Source organism: Falco punctatus, assembly GCF_963210335.1.
Source record: "Falco punctatus genome assembly, chromosome: 2".
NCBI classification, from domain to species: Eukaryota; Metazoa; Chordata; class Aves; order Falconiformes; family Falconidae; genus Falco; species Falco punctatus.
Window position 1 is genome coordinate 109,497,618 of NC_137581.1, and position 18,442 is coordinate 109,516,059.

Sequence of the window (18,442 nt, forward strand, 5' to 3'; positions counted from 1 at the left end):
AGTGACACTATTAATCATCTCTTTTTCCCCACTATTAGGTTTTTCTATGTAATATCACATGACGAAGAACGGTGCACAACTTGAGTATTTGCAAGACAAGGTAAAAAATGAAATCAATAGTTAAACCTCCTTTGCCTTTCAAGGGCCAAGAATTCATCCAGGTTTTTTCTTCCTCAGGCCACAAAATGAATGAGCTGCTGTTTCTCTTTTAATTTATGCTAATGAACAGGTAGCTATTTTTATTTTCTCTTTATTACTGCTTTTTTTTTTTAAAAAAAAAAGAATCCTCATTTTAAAACAAGTTTTAACAAGTACATTGCAGTCTGCACACATAATGCGTTGGGTGGAGTAAAAGCCCTCAGAAACAGTGCACAGAGCCAATAATGGACTTGTCGCCAACACCCTGTGATTTCATGACTGCCAGAACAAAAACAAATGCCACGTTCAGTTCATTGCAAAGAAAAGGATTCATTAACTTGATGTGGCTTTTTACTTGACCTGGGTAAGGTGAGTAAAATAAAATTTCTTTTTATGAGATTCAAAATGATCAGCTGCAAGCCTACAGGAACTGTGATGAAACGACCAAGTTAAATGACTAACTCTGTTTAATTCTAATTATTACTGGACTGTAGGTCACCACAAGTTTTTAGCTGTGAGGTTGTTGCTTTCCTTCCTGCAATAAGGTAACAGACAAACAAAATGTGTCTTTCTGTAAACTGATGTAAAATAAAATGTAAAATCCTTCAAAGACAGAAATATCATTCCCGAACACAAAATAATCTGAGTGCAGACATTAAGCCAGTCTTTTTGGAATAGTAACAATTGACTTCATTGACATTTAAATAGTAATTCAGCACCACAAAAAAAAAAAAAAAAAAAAAAACACAACAAAAAAACCCCACACAACCACACACCCACATTTAACAGTCAAAACCAAACATCAACAATATCAATAATCCTATAGTCCGAGAAAAAAAAAAAACAAAAAAAAAAAAAAAAAACAAAAAAAAAAACCACCAAAAGCCGACTGTATAAATATCATGTATTCTTTCTGGTCACAACATTAAACACTGGGTCAACCTAAATCTGCCAAACTTCTTAGCTGGGCTATCCCAGCAAAGGCAGGGAAAAAAACCCTCCATGTGACCTGGAGTATTAGGGAGTTGGGGGGTAGTGGGAGGGAATTAAATAGTCTTGTTCCACATTATGGTGGCAGCTACCACATAGACGTATGGATGGGAAAGAAGCAATCATTTAGCTTTAAGAAGTCCTACTTCCTCGCTTTCTGCTGGACACTCCTCAGGGGAAAAAAAACCCTAAATTTAAAGAAAATTGAGACGGACATTAAACAAGCAGGAAAACTGGCAATCCAGAAGCCAAAAATGTTGTGAGCAGAGATTTCTCAGCAATGCAGTTCAGGGAACCTCAGCCCCTAGCTGGTAGAGATTAAAGCTGAATTCTATTTTAATATTTGCAGCAATAAGCCCCAGCGGGATAATATCTTATTCTAAAAAGGGAGTTAGGCCCTTCATTTTCTACCCCCATGAATTTGCTGCAGAAAGGTCAACCATTTTAATCACTGGCATCATTTATGATACAACTGTTTGCTTCTTTTTACATTTCTGGAAAATTCAACACCTGAACACACACTTCACTGGTTTCTCTATTCCCTCCACTAAAAACCTGGAAGTAAACAGATGCGTGTATGTATCAGTACTATAATCTTCCTATGGAATGACAGCCTTTGAACATTTTGAGCATTACTCCTGATGTGATACCAAACGGCATTACCATTCAGCTAAGTAACTTCCAGAACCATGCTCAAGTTAAAAGTACTCTGCATGTCTCTTAATTTTGTTTCACTTTATATGTTTCAATATTTTGTTTTCCTTACAGGCAATACAGATTAACACTCCTGAGTGAGAGTGAAAATAGAAATAATTGTTCTGAAGTTTCCCAAGAAGCAAAGTACCTAGCAGCAGCAAAATTCTCCATCCTGCACACTCCTTCCCATGTCAAGGCTCCGACTGCTGCATACACATTTAAAGTCACCAAGTATTCCTCAGAACAATCGTCAAAAGTTAAATTCTTAGTTTCTAAACTTAACAGTGCACATAACAGATTTCTCTTTGTATCAAAGCAGGTAAAACTTTCCTTCACCTACTGTATTGAAGAGGTCAATAGTAGTAATGGTTCCTTCTTTCTGCTTTGCATCTAGTTTGAAATTATTCCTTTTAATTTTTAAGGGCTGTATAACCTAAGCAATCAGTCTCATTAATCACTACTGAATGATTTAACCCAGCCATTCAGTTCCAGATGCCACTCAGTGCTAGAGATATGCTAATTCCTTCCAAGCTTTACCTCCTTTTGCAGTTGAAACCATAATTTTCCACATTGGTGGAGACAGGATTTTACTCCTTGCATGGGGCCTCCTGCCAATCACTTTTATGCCTGAGCAGTAGCACAGTTCCATTCCACAGTTACATCAGACACCTTTTCATTAAGCTTGTTCATTATAAACATCCACTCTCCTATATTCTGCTGCAACAGCATCACAGTCCCGAACTCTAACCTCTCCAGTGAGAGCTCCTAGTTTGGGTAGCAAAAGGTGAAATAATTTGTTACTGCCCTTATCTTGTTTTCTTTTTTCCTTATTTCCTTACACTATTTTGCAATATTTTTTTTTTTTCCCTTTATCACCACCTACCATTAAACACTTGACTGTGGAGTATCCACCAACTGTTGTACCTAGGGCAACAGCTATATTCCAATATTAGAAAGTTGTACTGACAGAGTTGTTCTGTAAGTAGGAGGCGGGTGGGGGGGTGGGGGTGGGGAAACATTCAGAATTTGCAAATCTCAGTTCTGAACCTGCCTAGCATCCAAGACATCTCCCAGCACAAAGCTAGACCAAGTGCCAAGTTTAATATCGGGTACCAAGAAATTCTGATAGAAGAAAAAGAAGAAAAGGATTAGTGACACTGCAGAACATTTGATCCAGAATCTGTATTTTATGACCCTGTATTATACAGGCACAACCTGTTTTTTGATTTGGAGGCTGCTATCCTTACCTTGGGTTTATTTGACCAACAGGAGATGTCTAGGTTGAAAAGTGATGTTAGTAAAACACATTACAAATGGGACAAGCTGAGAAGATTCTAAAAGAATACATACTGAAGCACATCTTTTATTGGCTTATCACCTTACACGGAGATATAGATTCACATGCAAATTCAAAGGTATACAGCTTTTTTCAGTTAATTGGCTCTGAAGGAAATGTTCACCACAATCTCAATTTTCAGATGGGCCAAGTACTCAGTGACCCATAAACATCCACAACTGAAGATAAAGTCAAACACTTCCTGCGATTTAGCTGTAGTTTCCCAAATTCAATTGGGAATTGAACTCACAACATCCCGAATTACAAAAAAATCTGAGTTTTACTGCTTACTGAAAATCAAACCACTCTTTCAACCATATCCATCTGATGACTATCAAAACACCATTTCTTTTCCCCTTTACCTACTTCCAAAAGAAAGGTAAGTTCATCCCGTGCATAGCTTTAGGCCTACATTATATCCTTGGCCATATATTATAATCCTAATTTCTAAAATGAGAAACTTAATATCTATTATGGTAGTGTCGAAGCAAACAGTAAAACTAAAGTCTTCTATACATGAATTTAAAACCATGAACCGCTTTATATGTCTAATCTTCAATGTAAAGGCAGTTAAGCAATTAGATAAGATGCAATATAGCTAACCCAGAATGAAAAATAAATATCTTCCCCGGGGATATGCAAATTTCAGAACACACAAAAATGCCAGCCAAGCAAGTTCTAATGCATTACTAGCATGAAACAGTTTAACAGTACTAAAGAAATCACAATTCTGATTTATGTACAAGACACTTAAAGAAGCGGAAGACAAAGACTACTTAACAAGAGTAATAACAAAAGTGTATAGACCACACAGTTCTCTCACATGACTGCCAGGGATGGCTTCAGGTTTCCTTGGTTGGAAACTGACCCTTGCTATACCGTGCACTGCACACCCCAGAAGACAGGTTGTTCCGAAATTGAGCTTATCTAACTGCTAATTCACTAGGCAGGGCGAAAAAAAATATAATATTAAGTTTAAGATTTTAAAATCCCAGAGCTCAGCACAGGCTTGTCAGCTTTACAGATCTTCAATCTACAGTAAAGGGTGTTCATATTATTTTAATCATTCACTATATTAGTTTTAGACTTAAGGTAATGCAACACCGTACTGAGCAAATACTTGCAACAGAAAAGGGCAGCTTGAAGAATTTTGCATATCTGACTATGCATCTCATCAAATAAAGTATATGTATTTCAGGACTGCAGCAGTCCAGAAAACATGCTTGTTTCCTGATTAAAAAAAAAACACATTCATACATTTCAATAATATTATATTCAACTAGCCATTTTGGTCTAAGTTGAATTTATAGTAAATTATACTTAAATTAAATGCTTTATTTAACTTACAGGGATTTACTTAAATTTCAGTAAATATAAGCATTTAATATCATACAAAGTCCTATGCCCCTCTAACAGTGTAAAGTCTAGTGGAAGAAAACAAGAGCTGAATGGGAGGACATTGTTGAATTTACCTCTACCACCAGTCAGCCAACTGAATTGTTTGTTTTGGAATTTCTTTGAAAGCCAACTAAGAAGGAAATCTTCAGAAACATATCGACTACTTTGTGAAAGTATATATGCTAATACAGGTATTCTATATATGTCAGCATTATGACTGAGAAAATTAACACCTTAGAGGTGTAAAAAAAAAAACAAAACCAACAATACCAAACACTGATGTTTTTACATACTAGCTGTATATAGTTTATATAGAAGAAAAATCTCTTAAGATAAAAACCAAATGTGCTAACAATGAGGTTGAAGATGACATTAAAAATGCTATTGCTGTTATCAAAATCCATGTATTCAACATCTGTATCAGAAGGTAAAGAATATTCCCAAATTACACCATCAAGGCCTTCACTCCTGCAGAAACATGTTGACATCACTTCACTAAAAGCTAGTTGGAAAAGTGCTCCAGTTCTGTGCAGTTCTTTAGATAGCGGCACAGAAAGTAACTATGAGTAAGCCTGAGGACCAGAAAAACAGTTTTCACAAAGATGCAAAACTCCTTTTTAAGCTTTTAAAACATGCTGATCCTTTATTTAGATCTACAGATTTATCCTCTGCTGATTAACTGTTGATCCTCCTTCCTAATTTTCTGTTTCTGGGAAACACAGTTAACGTTACTTCCCACTAAAAAAAGTGAAGACTAAAGGTTTTCTATTCCCCTTCTCAGCAGAGTTCTTCTTTTGGTAAAGCCACCTTAAGGATGTACCATTCAATAAACAGTTCCGTCTTCAGCCATGGGGGAACAACTTCTCTGATCACGGGTGTGAACAGAGCATTCTGCACCTTCCCCTTAACTGCAGCTGCTCAGGTAACAGGCAGGCTCTAAATTAAAAGACTGGCCTGACACCATTCACAGATCTTATTATTGCCAATTTGTGTATGATTAAAACAAAAATGGTAGACACATGCATACACACAGTCTTGGTCAGAAACTTTCCCAAGACTCAGAACAAGACAGGCATGGAAAATTTCTACAAATCTCAGAGAACCCTAGAACAGTTCTAAACATTTGACAGTATTTAACCCCATTAGTTGTTCACCCACTCCTTCACTTTCCCAGGAAAAATAGTTTCCCCACTTTATTTTCAAGAGACATGAAAAGAAACAGAATACACTTTCCTTAAGCCTCTCTTGATTGTTTTATGGAAGCATAGGACATTGCTCCTACTACTTACACCTGAAGTGAGTACTTCAGGGAAGTTATATGAGAATAAATACTTGCCTACCTCTGCCACAGGCTGACTTTGTGCTGCTGTTGTAACACCAATTAAAATACTCCTGGTGTGAGACCTACCTTGTACCTCCTAGCAGATGTTCCAGAACCGTATCTTAGAATTTTTGTGGGTAAATGCACAATTATTCCAATGAATTCATTGTGTCAACTAACAGAGACACTCTGGCATCCAGAATTAAATTTACCACCATCTTATTTCAAAATCACTTACCATCATCTTCAGGGAAAGGTAGCTTTCAGCATCTGACCTAAGTCTTTCCATACTCTGACCATTAACTTAGCTCTTTAAGAAAACAAAACCCCAAAACACAATACAACAACAGTGTAACAGAACTCTGCTCATTGACTGAAAACCGAAGTCATTAGCAGCTTCCCAGCTGCTCTGCTTTTTCACCTGTTGAGATTTTTTCCACAGTACCAGCTCTCAACTGTATGAATTCAGCACAGCTGGCTGCCACCTACAGCCCATCTCCGCAGAACAAGATACTTGTTCTCATAAGACAATTTCCTTCTTTGCACAAAATACCCTTCTACCCACACCAATTCAGTGCTGATTTAAGGCTGATGCAATAATCAGCTAAGAGACATCAGTCAATGGGTGTAACATGCTATTATAGTCAAACAGTGCTATGAGGACCTATACGTAGGTAATCCTAAAGAAGGTATGAAGAAAAAGTATAAACTAGTAAATTTATCTGCCCTTAAAAGCAGCTCTCATTATCAAAATACTTAAGAGTACTTCTTTGTATCTCTAGTCTCACCTTTTGGTCAAGCTTCTAGTCACTAAAAGGAAAACGCTCGAATCTCCTCTGTTTACACCATTTATTGGACTCAAAATGCACCTCAGTCACTACTTCAGTTATTTCACTATTTGCTTTACAGTTTTATGAAGAGGCACTCAGGTGAAAAGTTAAGGAAGGTTATCACTACAGAATGAGATTATACAGCAGAACACACAAATAAAACATGTCAGGACCTCAGCATATAAAATTCTTAGGTGCCTTTCAGTTTGCTTGGAAATAGCAAGGTTCCTGCTAGCTTCCTGACCGCAAAAATCACCTCAAAACATTAGCAACTATTGACAACAAAAAGCCTCATTCCCAACCATTCAAGCACACAAAAACCCCAACAAATCTACAACTTACACATTAACAATGCCAGTCTTCACTATGAAAGAGAAATATTTTGAAGAATGTAGAACGTCTACCATGACACCAAGCCAAGTGACCGTTATTCACACAACACATTTAACGATGACAAAAATAGTAAGTTGTAGAAGATGAGCAACTGACTGGACTTGCTAGCCCCAGCATATTATTAAAATAATTAGACAAAGCTAACCTAGAATGAGACATGGTATTACATTTGTTTAGGATTGTGAAACAAAACTCTTCCAGTTATTTAGAAAATTAAGCGTCAAAGCAAAACTGGTATTATTTGAGAGTGTGGGAATACGTTCTCAGATTAGTAAGTACAGCAGTAGATTTCTCAGTCTCAAATGTCTAAATATTTTTTCTCTCTACTTCTTACAAAAAGATGATTTGTTGATCCCCCACTGGACCTCTTTGGCTATCACTTCCAAAACATTTTATACTAAAGCATAATTTGCCATGGATATCACATGTTAATATTTGACATTAAACAATTTTGTTACCTTAGTGTCACTAGTTTCTAAAAATATTCGTAATGGTCTATCTATCTTTGTATGTCCAATCATAACTTTGAGCCTGTAGACTTTGGACAGGAGATTCAGGAGTATTCTTAAAATAAATTTGTTTTCTAGTAAAATCTTATGGACAGTACAGAGAAATCGTCTAAAATTCAGCACCCTGAATATTACAGATTATCCCTGATAATGAAAATACTGTCTTGCTTCAGGACAATGACGTGAGACTGTATGACACAGCAGCAAGAGAGCATTTTACAACCAACACTGACTGCAGTGAGCAATGCGCAGCTTGAGTGTTCCTCTGTTTTAAACGGGTATCAAAATTAATTGCTAAGTTTTACCAGAAGTGTCTTTCTAGTTGAAAGGCAACAAAGCCCATACTAATGCAAATTGAAGAAAATAAGTTTGACCTCCACAGATGCTATCACTACTCAGAAGGGTAAGTGGTTTTGAATCGTCAAACACCTGGATACTTACCTGGAAAACGTTCCATCACAAGTAAGGAACTGTCAGTTTCATAGGATGTGGTTATTTCTTTTCTAGTTTAAAGTTCTCAAACACAATGCAAGTGTAGCCAGTTTCTTCAACTGTAAGCAGCTGGCTCAATCTTTCTTAAATGCTCTTGCAGTAAAATCACTTACAACAGCATACAATGCATTAAGGGTAGGAGAAAAAACAGCTGGGGTTTATGTTTTCTTGGGTAGCATTTGCTTTACAGATTATGCACTTAGCCGTTCATAATCCGTTGAATTACTGTGTTTTTTAAAAAAAAAAATCTCTCTTTTTTTATTACTATTAGACAGAGAACATGGTAAAAGAGCTGAAACATTTCCTGAAATACTCTACCACTTCTTGAACGAAAGGTTCCCTCTGAGTACAAACTTATGAGGCAAACAAAATGCATCAAGGAAACAGCTGACTTACTCCAACAGGCAGACTAGGGAACTGGAAAGGACTTTGGGGACACTCCACGAACACCCTCAAACTATGAACTACTCTCCCATGAAGGAATACAAGAGACAATTTTGCCCTCCACTGGCTAGAACAATCGCTGGAAACCATGCCTGCCTCACTGCTGTCAGAGCTGCCTATTTCACACACCATGGAAAGCCCTCTTGAGCAAGTCTACCTATCCCGTTTGAAGTACAGTAATTAGTATGGGATATCATGGACAGGAAATGGGGAAAACATATTGAGCAGGTGGAAATCACCAATGCAATGAAATACTTCATAGAAATACAAAGATTTCTGTGGAAGGATCAGAAAAAACAAAAAGTAGCGTATTTATAAATAGCCTTGAAAGTAGTCAGAGCAGCGAACACACATGGAAAACCAGAACCCTGACAGTCTTATTCACAGTAAAAGCATTCTGCTTGTAACTCTCCAGACAACTGAAAGCTTTTATTTTCCAAAAACATTAACTTGATGCTCCTGTTTCTTGGGGGTAGAGAGATGGGAACTCTATGGATTACAAAGGAAAGGCTGCCACAAAACAGAGGAAAAAAGGCAGACCGCAGGTAAATATTCAAGAAAACAAGGATACCAAAGTAGTACCCCTTAAAGCAATTTTTATTCTTATCTTTATGCAAAGAAGTATTGAAATCGCACTGGAACATTAAGGAAGGAAAGCAGCTATATTCTAATGTTCAAAATTATTCAAATTTAAATGTATTCAACATTTATAAACCACAGGCTTAGATGAAAGAAGGTACTTCACAGGATTGCAGAGAAGCAACACCAGGGTAAAAATTAGGGGTTTAAAATTCTAAGTGGTTTACCAATTACTGTTTTAACAAACACTAACCCACTTACCTGTTTATTACTAAAATTTTCCTCCTCCCCATCCCCCAATTATTTCCTACCTCTCTGTAGAAGTTTCTAACATTCTATTTAGAGCGTGGCCACAAAACCCGTTGATTCAGTATTGGGTGTGAGGGAAGTAAAAGCCTTCAGTGGAAAAGGGAGGAAAGGATCAATCAACTTGCAAGCATCTCAGCTGTCAGTAGAACTCAAAGGATTTTGGTGTGGAATCTGCTGTAGATGACTCCTGTTGTTCCTCCTGTACTGCAGCCATCTGCCCTCAAACTTCATCCTGCAAAAGGTTTCTGGCATCTCCATTGTTCTAGACACAAGACCCCACTATTCGATCACACTCTAGCTAAGGGGGAGGAAAAAAACCCCACCCTCTGGTGAGGGAATGAGTACAAAGTTACTTTCTGGTGTTTGTCTCTTTGTTACTGACTTTGCTTACATGGCAAAATTAAAAACCTCCATAAAAATTCATGGCTTTTTTTTTTTTTTCTCCTTTCCAACAACTCAGCTGGAATCAACATTATTAAAGAGATCTTCCTCATCCATGGGGTGTGTCGGGTGTGTCTAAATAATAAAAAAACCCTTACATCTGTCTTACTCTATTGAGCATTTCTCTGAGAAAGGTAAGAGAATAAAAAAAAAATAATCCAAAACCACACAACAAAAAACAACCTACCAAACTGTTTCTTAACTTGGGAGTTTAAGATACCCTAGCACAGAACTAAGTTATGGAGTACATAATCTATGAGGTCTGCTTTTCCAAGGTGGGGAGGATTGACATGGAAGATTTACAAAAAACAAAACTGGTGAAGAGGCTCTTCCCCATTCCAATTGTTCCCTCTATTAGATAAAGGCGGCAATACAGAGAAAAGCAAATTGAAGACTGCACAACTGACACAGTCAAAAGTGAACAGGGTTACTCTCTTCTTTTAAAAGAGGAAGATGCAAAGCTTTCCATATTCAAAGCCACAAGAAGCAAACCTAGTACCTAACAGGAAAAATTTAAGTTGAATTTATGATATAATCTAGAAACAGACATAAGTTATTGCATTTGGTGACATAATTAAGACTTAAAGCTTCAGGCAGTGTACTTAAGTCTTTCAAAAACTTCATTCACTTATTTACTGACCAGGTGTCTCACGCTACTGTAACTTTAATGACTCAGAAGAGGTCCTCAGCAAACTTATAAAAATCAATTAAGGCATAAAAGTTCGCGCCCAAAACTAACCTTAACTATAACACAAGGTTTTACTGCATTTACCCATAGCTTAACGTATGACAAAAGGCGTTGTTGGGAACGGGAAGGAATACTGCAGGCAGACAAATCCGGCCTCCTAAAAGCAACAGGAAGCTTAGGCAGGGGAGAAAAAAGAAAAAAAAAAAAAAAAAAAAAAAAAAAGAGAGACAGACAAAACACAAACCCCCCGAGCACCCTCGGGACCCCTCCGGCCCCGCTGCCGCCCGGGGGTGCGCGCTGCCAGGGGCGGCGGAGGGATGCGCACCCCGCTCAGGGTGCCCTTCCGCGCATCCCTCGACACCGGCACTTGCTAGGGTGCTTACACGGAGCAAAACCTGCCACCAGCCACACGCTATTAGTACGACCCTGTCTTTAATCTACAGGCACGATAAAATGCCCCAACACGCATAAGCCCCGCGCAAACAGTGACTAATGACCACTAATCCCCCCTATCTCCTCGGCGATCTCTCCCTCTCCCATTTATCACGCTGGCGCTTCACCTCACACACGTGGGTAAACTTTAACCGCCAAGGTGATGCGAAACCTGTCCCCAAACCCCACACACCGACCCCGCCGTGCTCCCCACCCGCGGCGGGTGCGCAGGCTGAACCCCTTCACTGGGAAGGGGCCCGGCCGTTCCAGCCCCCCCCCCCCCCCCCGGGGCAGGGTGCGCGGTACCTGCGGCCTCTCCCCCGGCGTGTTACCCGTGGGGAGCCCCCTCCGTGCGGAGGCGCAGCCCCGCTCCCGCGGGAGGACGGGGTCACTTCCCACCGTCCCCTCCCGGCCGGGGCTCGTCCCCGGCCGCGGTCACATCAAACGGCCCTCAGGAGCTGCCGGCGGGGCGGGGGGAGGGGGCGCGGCGGCCGCCGGCAGCGCTGGGGCCGCACCCGGCGCCGCGCACCCCTCCCCACGCCGGTCCTCCGGCAGCCCCCCGCCCGCCGGCGGCTCCCGGCACCGCGCCCCGGGGAAGCGCGGTCTGGGCGCCCCCCGGGTGGGAGGCAGGCTCCGTTTCCGAGGAAGGGAGGGGGGCGGGAGGCGCGGAGGGGGCAGCCAGCGCATCGCCCCCGCCACACCGGCGCGGGCGGCGGGAGCGCGGCCCCGCCGCGGCCTCACATCCGAGTCGCCTACGCGTGGTGGTTACCTGAGGTGAGACATATGAATCCAAAGAGGTAAAAGTGAGCAAACTCCGCGATCATTGTCCTCGGGTGGCGCCTGCAAGCAGTCTCATGCCAGAAGAGCGGGGGGAGAAACGAGGAGCCCCCAGTTGTAATTCCACAGAAGCTTAACGTAAGCGAGGCTCCCTAATCCCGCCGGACGGCCGGGGCGAGCCCCCTCTGGGCAGGGCCCGTCAGACCCGCGGGGCTCCGGCAGCTCCGGCCGGCCTCCCCACTCCTGGCCCGGGCTCTCCTAAGCGGCGCCTTGACACTTCCCAGGACCATCCAAAGCGACAGGAGAAAACAAAAGATCCTCGAGTTCCCGCAGCCGAGGTCCACCGCCGGCCGATCACAAGTTGCTGCTCCGGCCCGAGACTTGGCTGTGGGTGCTCGGGCAGTAACGGGACGCAGCCGGGACGCGCAGGGACCGGCCGCCGCCGCCCTCGGCGAAGGCGAGAGGCGGGAGGGGAGCGCGCTCCGCGAAGTCCCCGCCAAGTCACTGGGCACCCGGCGAGGGGCGGGCGGCGGCGCGGGGCGAACGGCGGGCAGAGCGCGGTGGCGGCGGAGCGGCGGCAGCCCCCGCTCCCATGACGGGGGAAGGAGGCGGGCGCGTCGGGGGCCGCAGCCCGGCCGCAGTCAGGCGCGGCGGCGGGCAGGGGAGCCCCGGCGGCAGCCCCTCGCCCTGCCCAGCATCGCCGCCGCCCCCTGCACGCGGGAATCCCGAGCTCGCCCCCTCCCCAGCGCCGGAGGAGGGCACAAGAGGGGCGAAGGAAGGAAGAAAGGAAAGAGAGAGAGGCCGAGCAAAACTTCCCCGGGCCAACGCCCCCAGCCACCCACCCCGCCCGCCCTCGGTGCGGCGGCAGCGGGAGGAGGAGGAGAGGAGGAGGAGGGAGGAGCGGCTCCTCGCCTTTCCCCGCTGCCGGGGCAGGGGTGCACGAGTCAGGCGGGGCCGAGCCCGCCGCGCCTGAACTTTCTGGTGTCACGTCGAGCCGCTCGCGGCAGCCGCGGGTTTCCCCTTCCCCTGCCGGCCGCCCCCGCCTCCTCCCCGCGCTGCCGCCGCCGCCACGGCAGGTCTGGTGCCGCCTCAGGACACCTTAAAGGAGCCGCACCTACACGGCCCCCGCGCGCCCGGAGCGCCGCGGCCCGGCCCGGCGGATCCCGCCCCGCGCGGAGCCGTGGCGCCGCCTCCCGCCTCCCCGCCCCGGCAGACCCCGCCGGTAAAGCGGCTGCAGCCCCCTCCGCCCCCGGCCGTGCCCCGGGGCACAGCGTACACCCCACCCACCCACCCCCCGACTCCGGTCTGAGCCAAGGGTCGCATCGGTCACAGGCCCTCCCAGATCTCCCCCCCCGAAGAAGCCGCCCCAGCTCGCCTCCCCGCAGCCCCAGGCCCAGGCGGAACATGGCGTGAGGCGCGCAGAGGCCGCCCCACGCGTTACCGACCGCGGGGCGCGCTCAGCCCCGGGCACCCTTCACCGCCGCCACAGCCTTCCCCCTCACGGTTTACCTGGCTGTTTATTTTCCTTTCTTCTCCTATAATGATCAATGGCACTAGTAGGCAGCAGTGTGGGCAGGTAACAGCACTGTAGGCATTTCAGGTGGAGCGCGGTGACTATGGTTTGGTGGGTGATCCCCATCCCCAGCCGTGCTCCAGGCATGGACCAGCCCTCTGGGACAAGTGTCCTCCACCCCTCGCTCCAGTGCCTGGGCACAGGGACAGGTGCTGTGCAGAGCCACGTGAGCAGCTCAGAACAGCTCCACATGGTTCTGTGGGCTTTATCCCGCACCACCAGAGGTAGTGGTGGGGCTGGAAGGCTTAACGCTGTTGGAGGAAAGGGAAGGCGGACATCGAGCAGCACTATCGCCTCACAGCAAGGCTCCAGCTCTTCCTAGGTTTGATTCATTAAGTTAGGAAGATTGACTGAGATGCGAAAGGAAATTTAAATTTCCAAGAAGCATGTTGAATATATTAACCCCATTGCAAGCAAGCTTTTCTTGCAGTGGGATAATAAAACGCCAGGGGAAGAACCTTCCTGTGACTCCCTGTCACAGGATTCATACGCAGCCCACGCTGTTGTCAGCCAAACAGGTTTGGATGCTCTCAGCCACCATCAACTGAACCGCTCATTTGCTGGCCTCCCACTGCATTTGCCCCATTTTGTCTCCCTCAGGGTGGTGCAGGGCAAACTGACTAGAAGTCCAACAACAGAAAGGTCCTGAGGGTTGCACTGAATCTATTTCAGTGCACTTTTACATGAGATCTGTAGTAAAGACAACTTTTCAATAAAGTAAAACAAAACTTTTACATTGCAAAAGGAAGTCCCTGGCAAGATTTTCCACTAAAAGTGATGAGGACAGACCAGACATTAAACCACTCAAAAGTTTAGGAAAATAATCTAGTGTTTTGACACCAACTGCACATTAATTTTCAGAGAGAAAAAGGAATTAGCTCTTACTTCAAATGCATTTAGAAAACAATCATAACGGTGGAATCAACAACAGTGAATGCATTTGGAGATGACCAGATTTCTTCAGTCTGTACCTAGTAAAAAATTTCTCTGTCTGTTCAGTGACCTCATGCATCATTCTGCATTTTATGAAGCAAAAATGCATTGGCACCTCCAGAGTTAAAACAGACCGCAGAAACAGTGAAGAGGTCCTAGATAATCCCTTGTGAGAAGTTTGAGATTTCAATAAATTAGGTTTGAGGTTTTTCATTTTTAATTAAATAAACAGGAGTCACATGCAGGGCTGAAAACGAGCCTCAAGAGTTCATTTATTTCACCTCACTGTTCTGATAGAGGGTCAAATATAAGTAGACTCCCACCAGCAAGTATTTTTTAATCCGATTACTATACATTTCTAATGACTTGAATTTCATATTGTCTTTAGGTAACCTGTTCCAGTAACTATATAGTCAGACTTTTTATTATTTTAAAGCCTAGACTAAATAGTATCCAGGGAGAAAAGAAAACACACCACCACCACCACCGATAACATTTTGAAGGCGTGTTTTTTATTCCTTCTGTAGTATTGGCAGACTCACATTGTACTGAATTACATATTTTAATTGATAGCTTCTGTTGAAAGGGCAAACCCACAAATCTACAAGTAGGTCACTCTATAGGGAATAAATGGGTTTACATATTCTGTGAATGTACTTACACACATAGATTTTATATATACAAGTATTTATTTACTTGTAAAATGTAATTTTTATGTATCCCTGGTTTTATATGAAGCTGTCAATATTCCCTGTAATCTTTAATTGTAAAAATGTCAGGTTTAGTGTATTTCTATGACATATGTATCCTCTAGCAACATAAATTAATCCATTTACCTTTTGACTGCAATAAGTATATATGATGTCCAGAGATAGTAAATAAAGCATTTAGCTAATTCTCAGAGTGTTTCCTCTACTCAAGATAAATTTGTTTCCTGCACATTAGTGAAATAGTAGGCTTCTAGATTCACATACTCTTTTGCTTAGGTCTTTCAAAAAAATGCCCAGTGAAATTTTATGCTGTGTTGAAGTCTGATGCATGCTGGATGTTAATTTTCTAATTTCCCATTTCAGATACAGATATATTCTAAATACAGCAGTGGATTAAAGCTTTGAAGCTTGAATGGCCTTACCATATGATCATGAGTTGAGTGTAAGTAAAACAGTTTAAAGCTTTTGTGCCACAGTTACTCCATCTTTTACAGACACTGGAGACTGTTTCTACCACTGTAAAGAAATCTTCATCCTTTCAGAAGTGCAGATTCATTCTACTTTAGGTACCTATAGTGAAAGTACACTAGAGCTTCAAAGACTTGTTCCATTTATACTGTGTCGGGTACTTCATAACATGTTTAGCTGTCAGTGTTTTCTTGCTTCAGAAAAAAAAAAAAAACTTACTAGGAGTGTATATATACTGCTCTAATTATCTTTTTCTTAAAAAAAACCCACTTAGATTGTAATAATATATAACAGCTGCACAGCTGAGTGAATCTCCTGAAATTGTAAGCCTACAGAAATTCATCAGAATATCTTATAAGTAATTGACATCATCTTTAACTGCAGATGTTCTTACAAAATGTGTGCCATTCAAGCATCCTTATCATCCTTGATATTGAGACATATATATATATATATATATATGAGACACATACATGTATCTGACAGAAAATGTTTCTAGGAAAAGAAATATGGCTTTAACCTCTTCAGAACTGAGGAACACTTCTTCTGTGTGTATTAAAATGCAGGTGTGCTTGCTGTGTTAATTCTGTAATATGTGAAATGTGAATGCCTGAAAAATAATCGGAGAAGTTAAATTTGGTGGCATCTGAAAAGGCGAAGGCAAAAATGCCATAAAATTACATTCCACTCTAAATTATATCAATGGATTATTCTAACTCCAAAACACTTAGGAAAAAATAGCCCACTTTCAGTGGCATAAAGTCATGTTTTTAAGTGAGTTTAAAACTACAGAAAATACAGTAATGTATGCATTTGATTGTACAATAACATATATCTACTGCATTCATCAAAGTGAAACATCAGCTCTAATTCCCAGTATTTATCTTTTTATTTAAATTTCATACAGTACTGAATGCACAACAGTTGTAGGGCTGAATTTTTAATCTGGTATTTATCTTCCTGTAAACCTCACACACACATCCCTACACACACACCCCACCCCCTGCTGCCTGTCATTTCTAAGACTTACAAACATGTAATTAATTTCCAAGAGAATAGGACTACTCCTATGCACACAATTACACATGCTGCCTGTGTTTGAGGCATGGGATTCTGGTTGGGAAACCTCCAGGAAAAAAAGAGAAGGTTCTACAGAACTGATAGTTGTGATTCAGCAGATGGCACTCTTCCCTCGAAGTGACTGAAATCAGTGCTGCTGGTGAATAGAAGGGACAATGTGCTTTTAGAGATTAGTTTTTTCATGTTACCCTGAAGAACCTGAATTTCTGCAAGTACTAAAGATCCCAGGGTACTTCTCTCTGAAGTCTTGGATGTGTTACGGTGGCAACTGCACTCTCTCTCCACAAACCTTTTTAAACTTCAAATGACTCTTACCTTCCTGATCTTAAAACTACCATGTAGCCTTCCGGTTATCTCCAGGAGCTGGCTGCCAGAAATAGCTATGAGCATGTGTGTGTATAGTATTATATGAACACACGTGCACATGTCTGCATAAGTGCACAGAGTTTACGATTCTGAGCATTCTGAGGCTGGCAGATGAGGGAGGATGACTAAATCAATAACATTATTCTATATGCTAAAATTAAGCTTCCATCGACATCACAGAGAACTAGTTCAGATAAGGCTGCAATGTTAGTATTACCAATTAGAGTATTATGAGGATGTCTGTACGTACAATTTATTCAAACTAGAACTATTTTCACAGGTTTTTGTCAAGATGTGCATGACATCCCTCCCAGGTTTAGGTCTGCTTTCATGTGATCAGCCATATAGATTCGATTCCTACAAAAGTAGCCAATGCACACACGTTCGCTCATAGTAACTCATGCAATTCCATGTGTTGTGTCCTTGGTGTTGTTTTTTTTCCCCCCCAATTAATCTCTTAATCACTTTAATGTTAGTTATTTACCTGCTATAATCTAAAATATGTTTAAATTACTGTATCACATTATGCCACCCTCATAATGTAATACTTGTTTTAAAAAGGTACCCACTTAACTAGTCCACTGTACTCCTGCCATTGTTCTATCAGATATAGCTAAGTTTCAAAAAACAATTCTTCCCAGAATATTTAGGGCACCACAGAAGTGACCTGTTTGATAATTCAGCAAACTGTCTTAAAAAAAAAAAAAACCAATGAAAAGTCTTATTTCTAAGTGTAAGCATTAAAAACTGCACTTAAATGGAAAAATGGAAGGAGCTATACATCTCTCTCTTTACACGTGTCTCTAAGTGCATTATGGGCCTAACCCATGGTAGCAATCCTAACTGAAGTCAATAAACATACATGACAGCAGAAGAATATAATTTCAGTAGTTTTTTGCAGGTTTCAGTGGTAAAAAAAATGGATTTTTCTACGTTAGAGGTAAACAGAGAGTGAAGTTGTTAGAAGGAGCACTGTGAAGTGTATCTGAATATAAAAAGTGCATGGATAGCAAAAACTTGAAAACCTACAGTTGCCATATAATTAATTGGGATAATTATGACTACACAAAAAATATTATGATTTCCATGGCCATATAAGTCAATTTCTGTGTCTTTCTTGACCTGGCCGGTTACTGTTTAAACATGTAGTTCAAATGAATTATTTTCTTGTATTTGACTGTTAGGGCCTTAACATGATTTCGCTTTTATTTACCTTAATTTGGGGATGTAACTCATATTTCTTTGATGTTAATTACACCACTAGTGAATTCAGACTTCTAGCGCCTTTTGCAATGTACAATGTTTAGAATAGTACTTATAGTCATTGCAGAGTAAGGAATACTATCAATAAAATATAAGGTTTTATTTGCTATGTTGAATTCATAGACAGAGACAGTAAACAAGCTCAAGCTTCATTATGCTAGGCATATAAAAATAACATGACAAAAGATCCTTTCTTCACAGGATTTATAAAGCATCATTATCAACATAAAGAATTACAAGAAAAATTCACCACTGGCATAAACATGCAAAATTTCA

The 18,442-nt window shown here is 42.0% G+C and overlaps 1 protein-coding gene across 10 annotated transcripts in view; it reads right to left on the reverse strand.

Annotated features, from left to right (window-relative positions):
• ROBO1 (roundabout guidance receptor 1) overlaps nt 1–18,442 on the reverse strand; it is a 742,961-nt gene that overhangs the window by 308,347 nt on the left and 416,172 nt on the right. The window contains exon 1 of one of the 10 annotated variants that reach the window (XM_080374484.1): nt 11,766–12,540. The exons of 7 other annotated variants lie outside the window; for them this stretch is intronic. In XM_080374484.1, the coding sequence (XP_080230610.1) occupies nt 11,766–11,820 (55 nt within the window). In that variant the 5' untranslated portion in view covers nt 11,821–12,540. Of the gene's footprint in view, nt 1–11,302; nt 11,730–11,765; nt 12,541–18,442 lie in introns of those variants that run through there. 2 more of the 10 variants (XM_080374486.1, XM_080374478.1) reach the window with 2 other exon arrangements.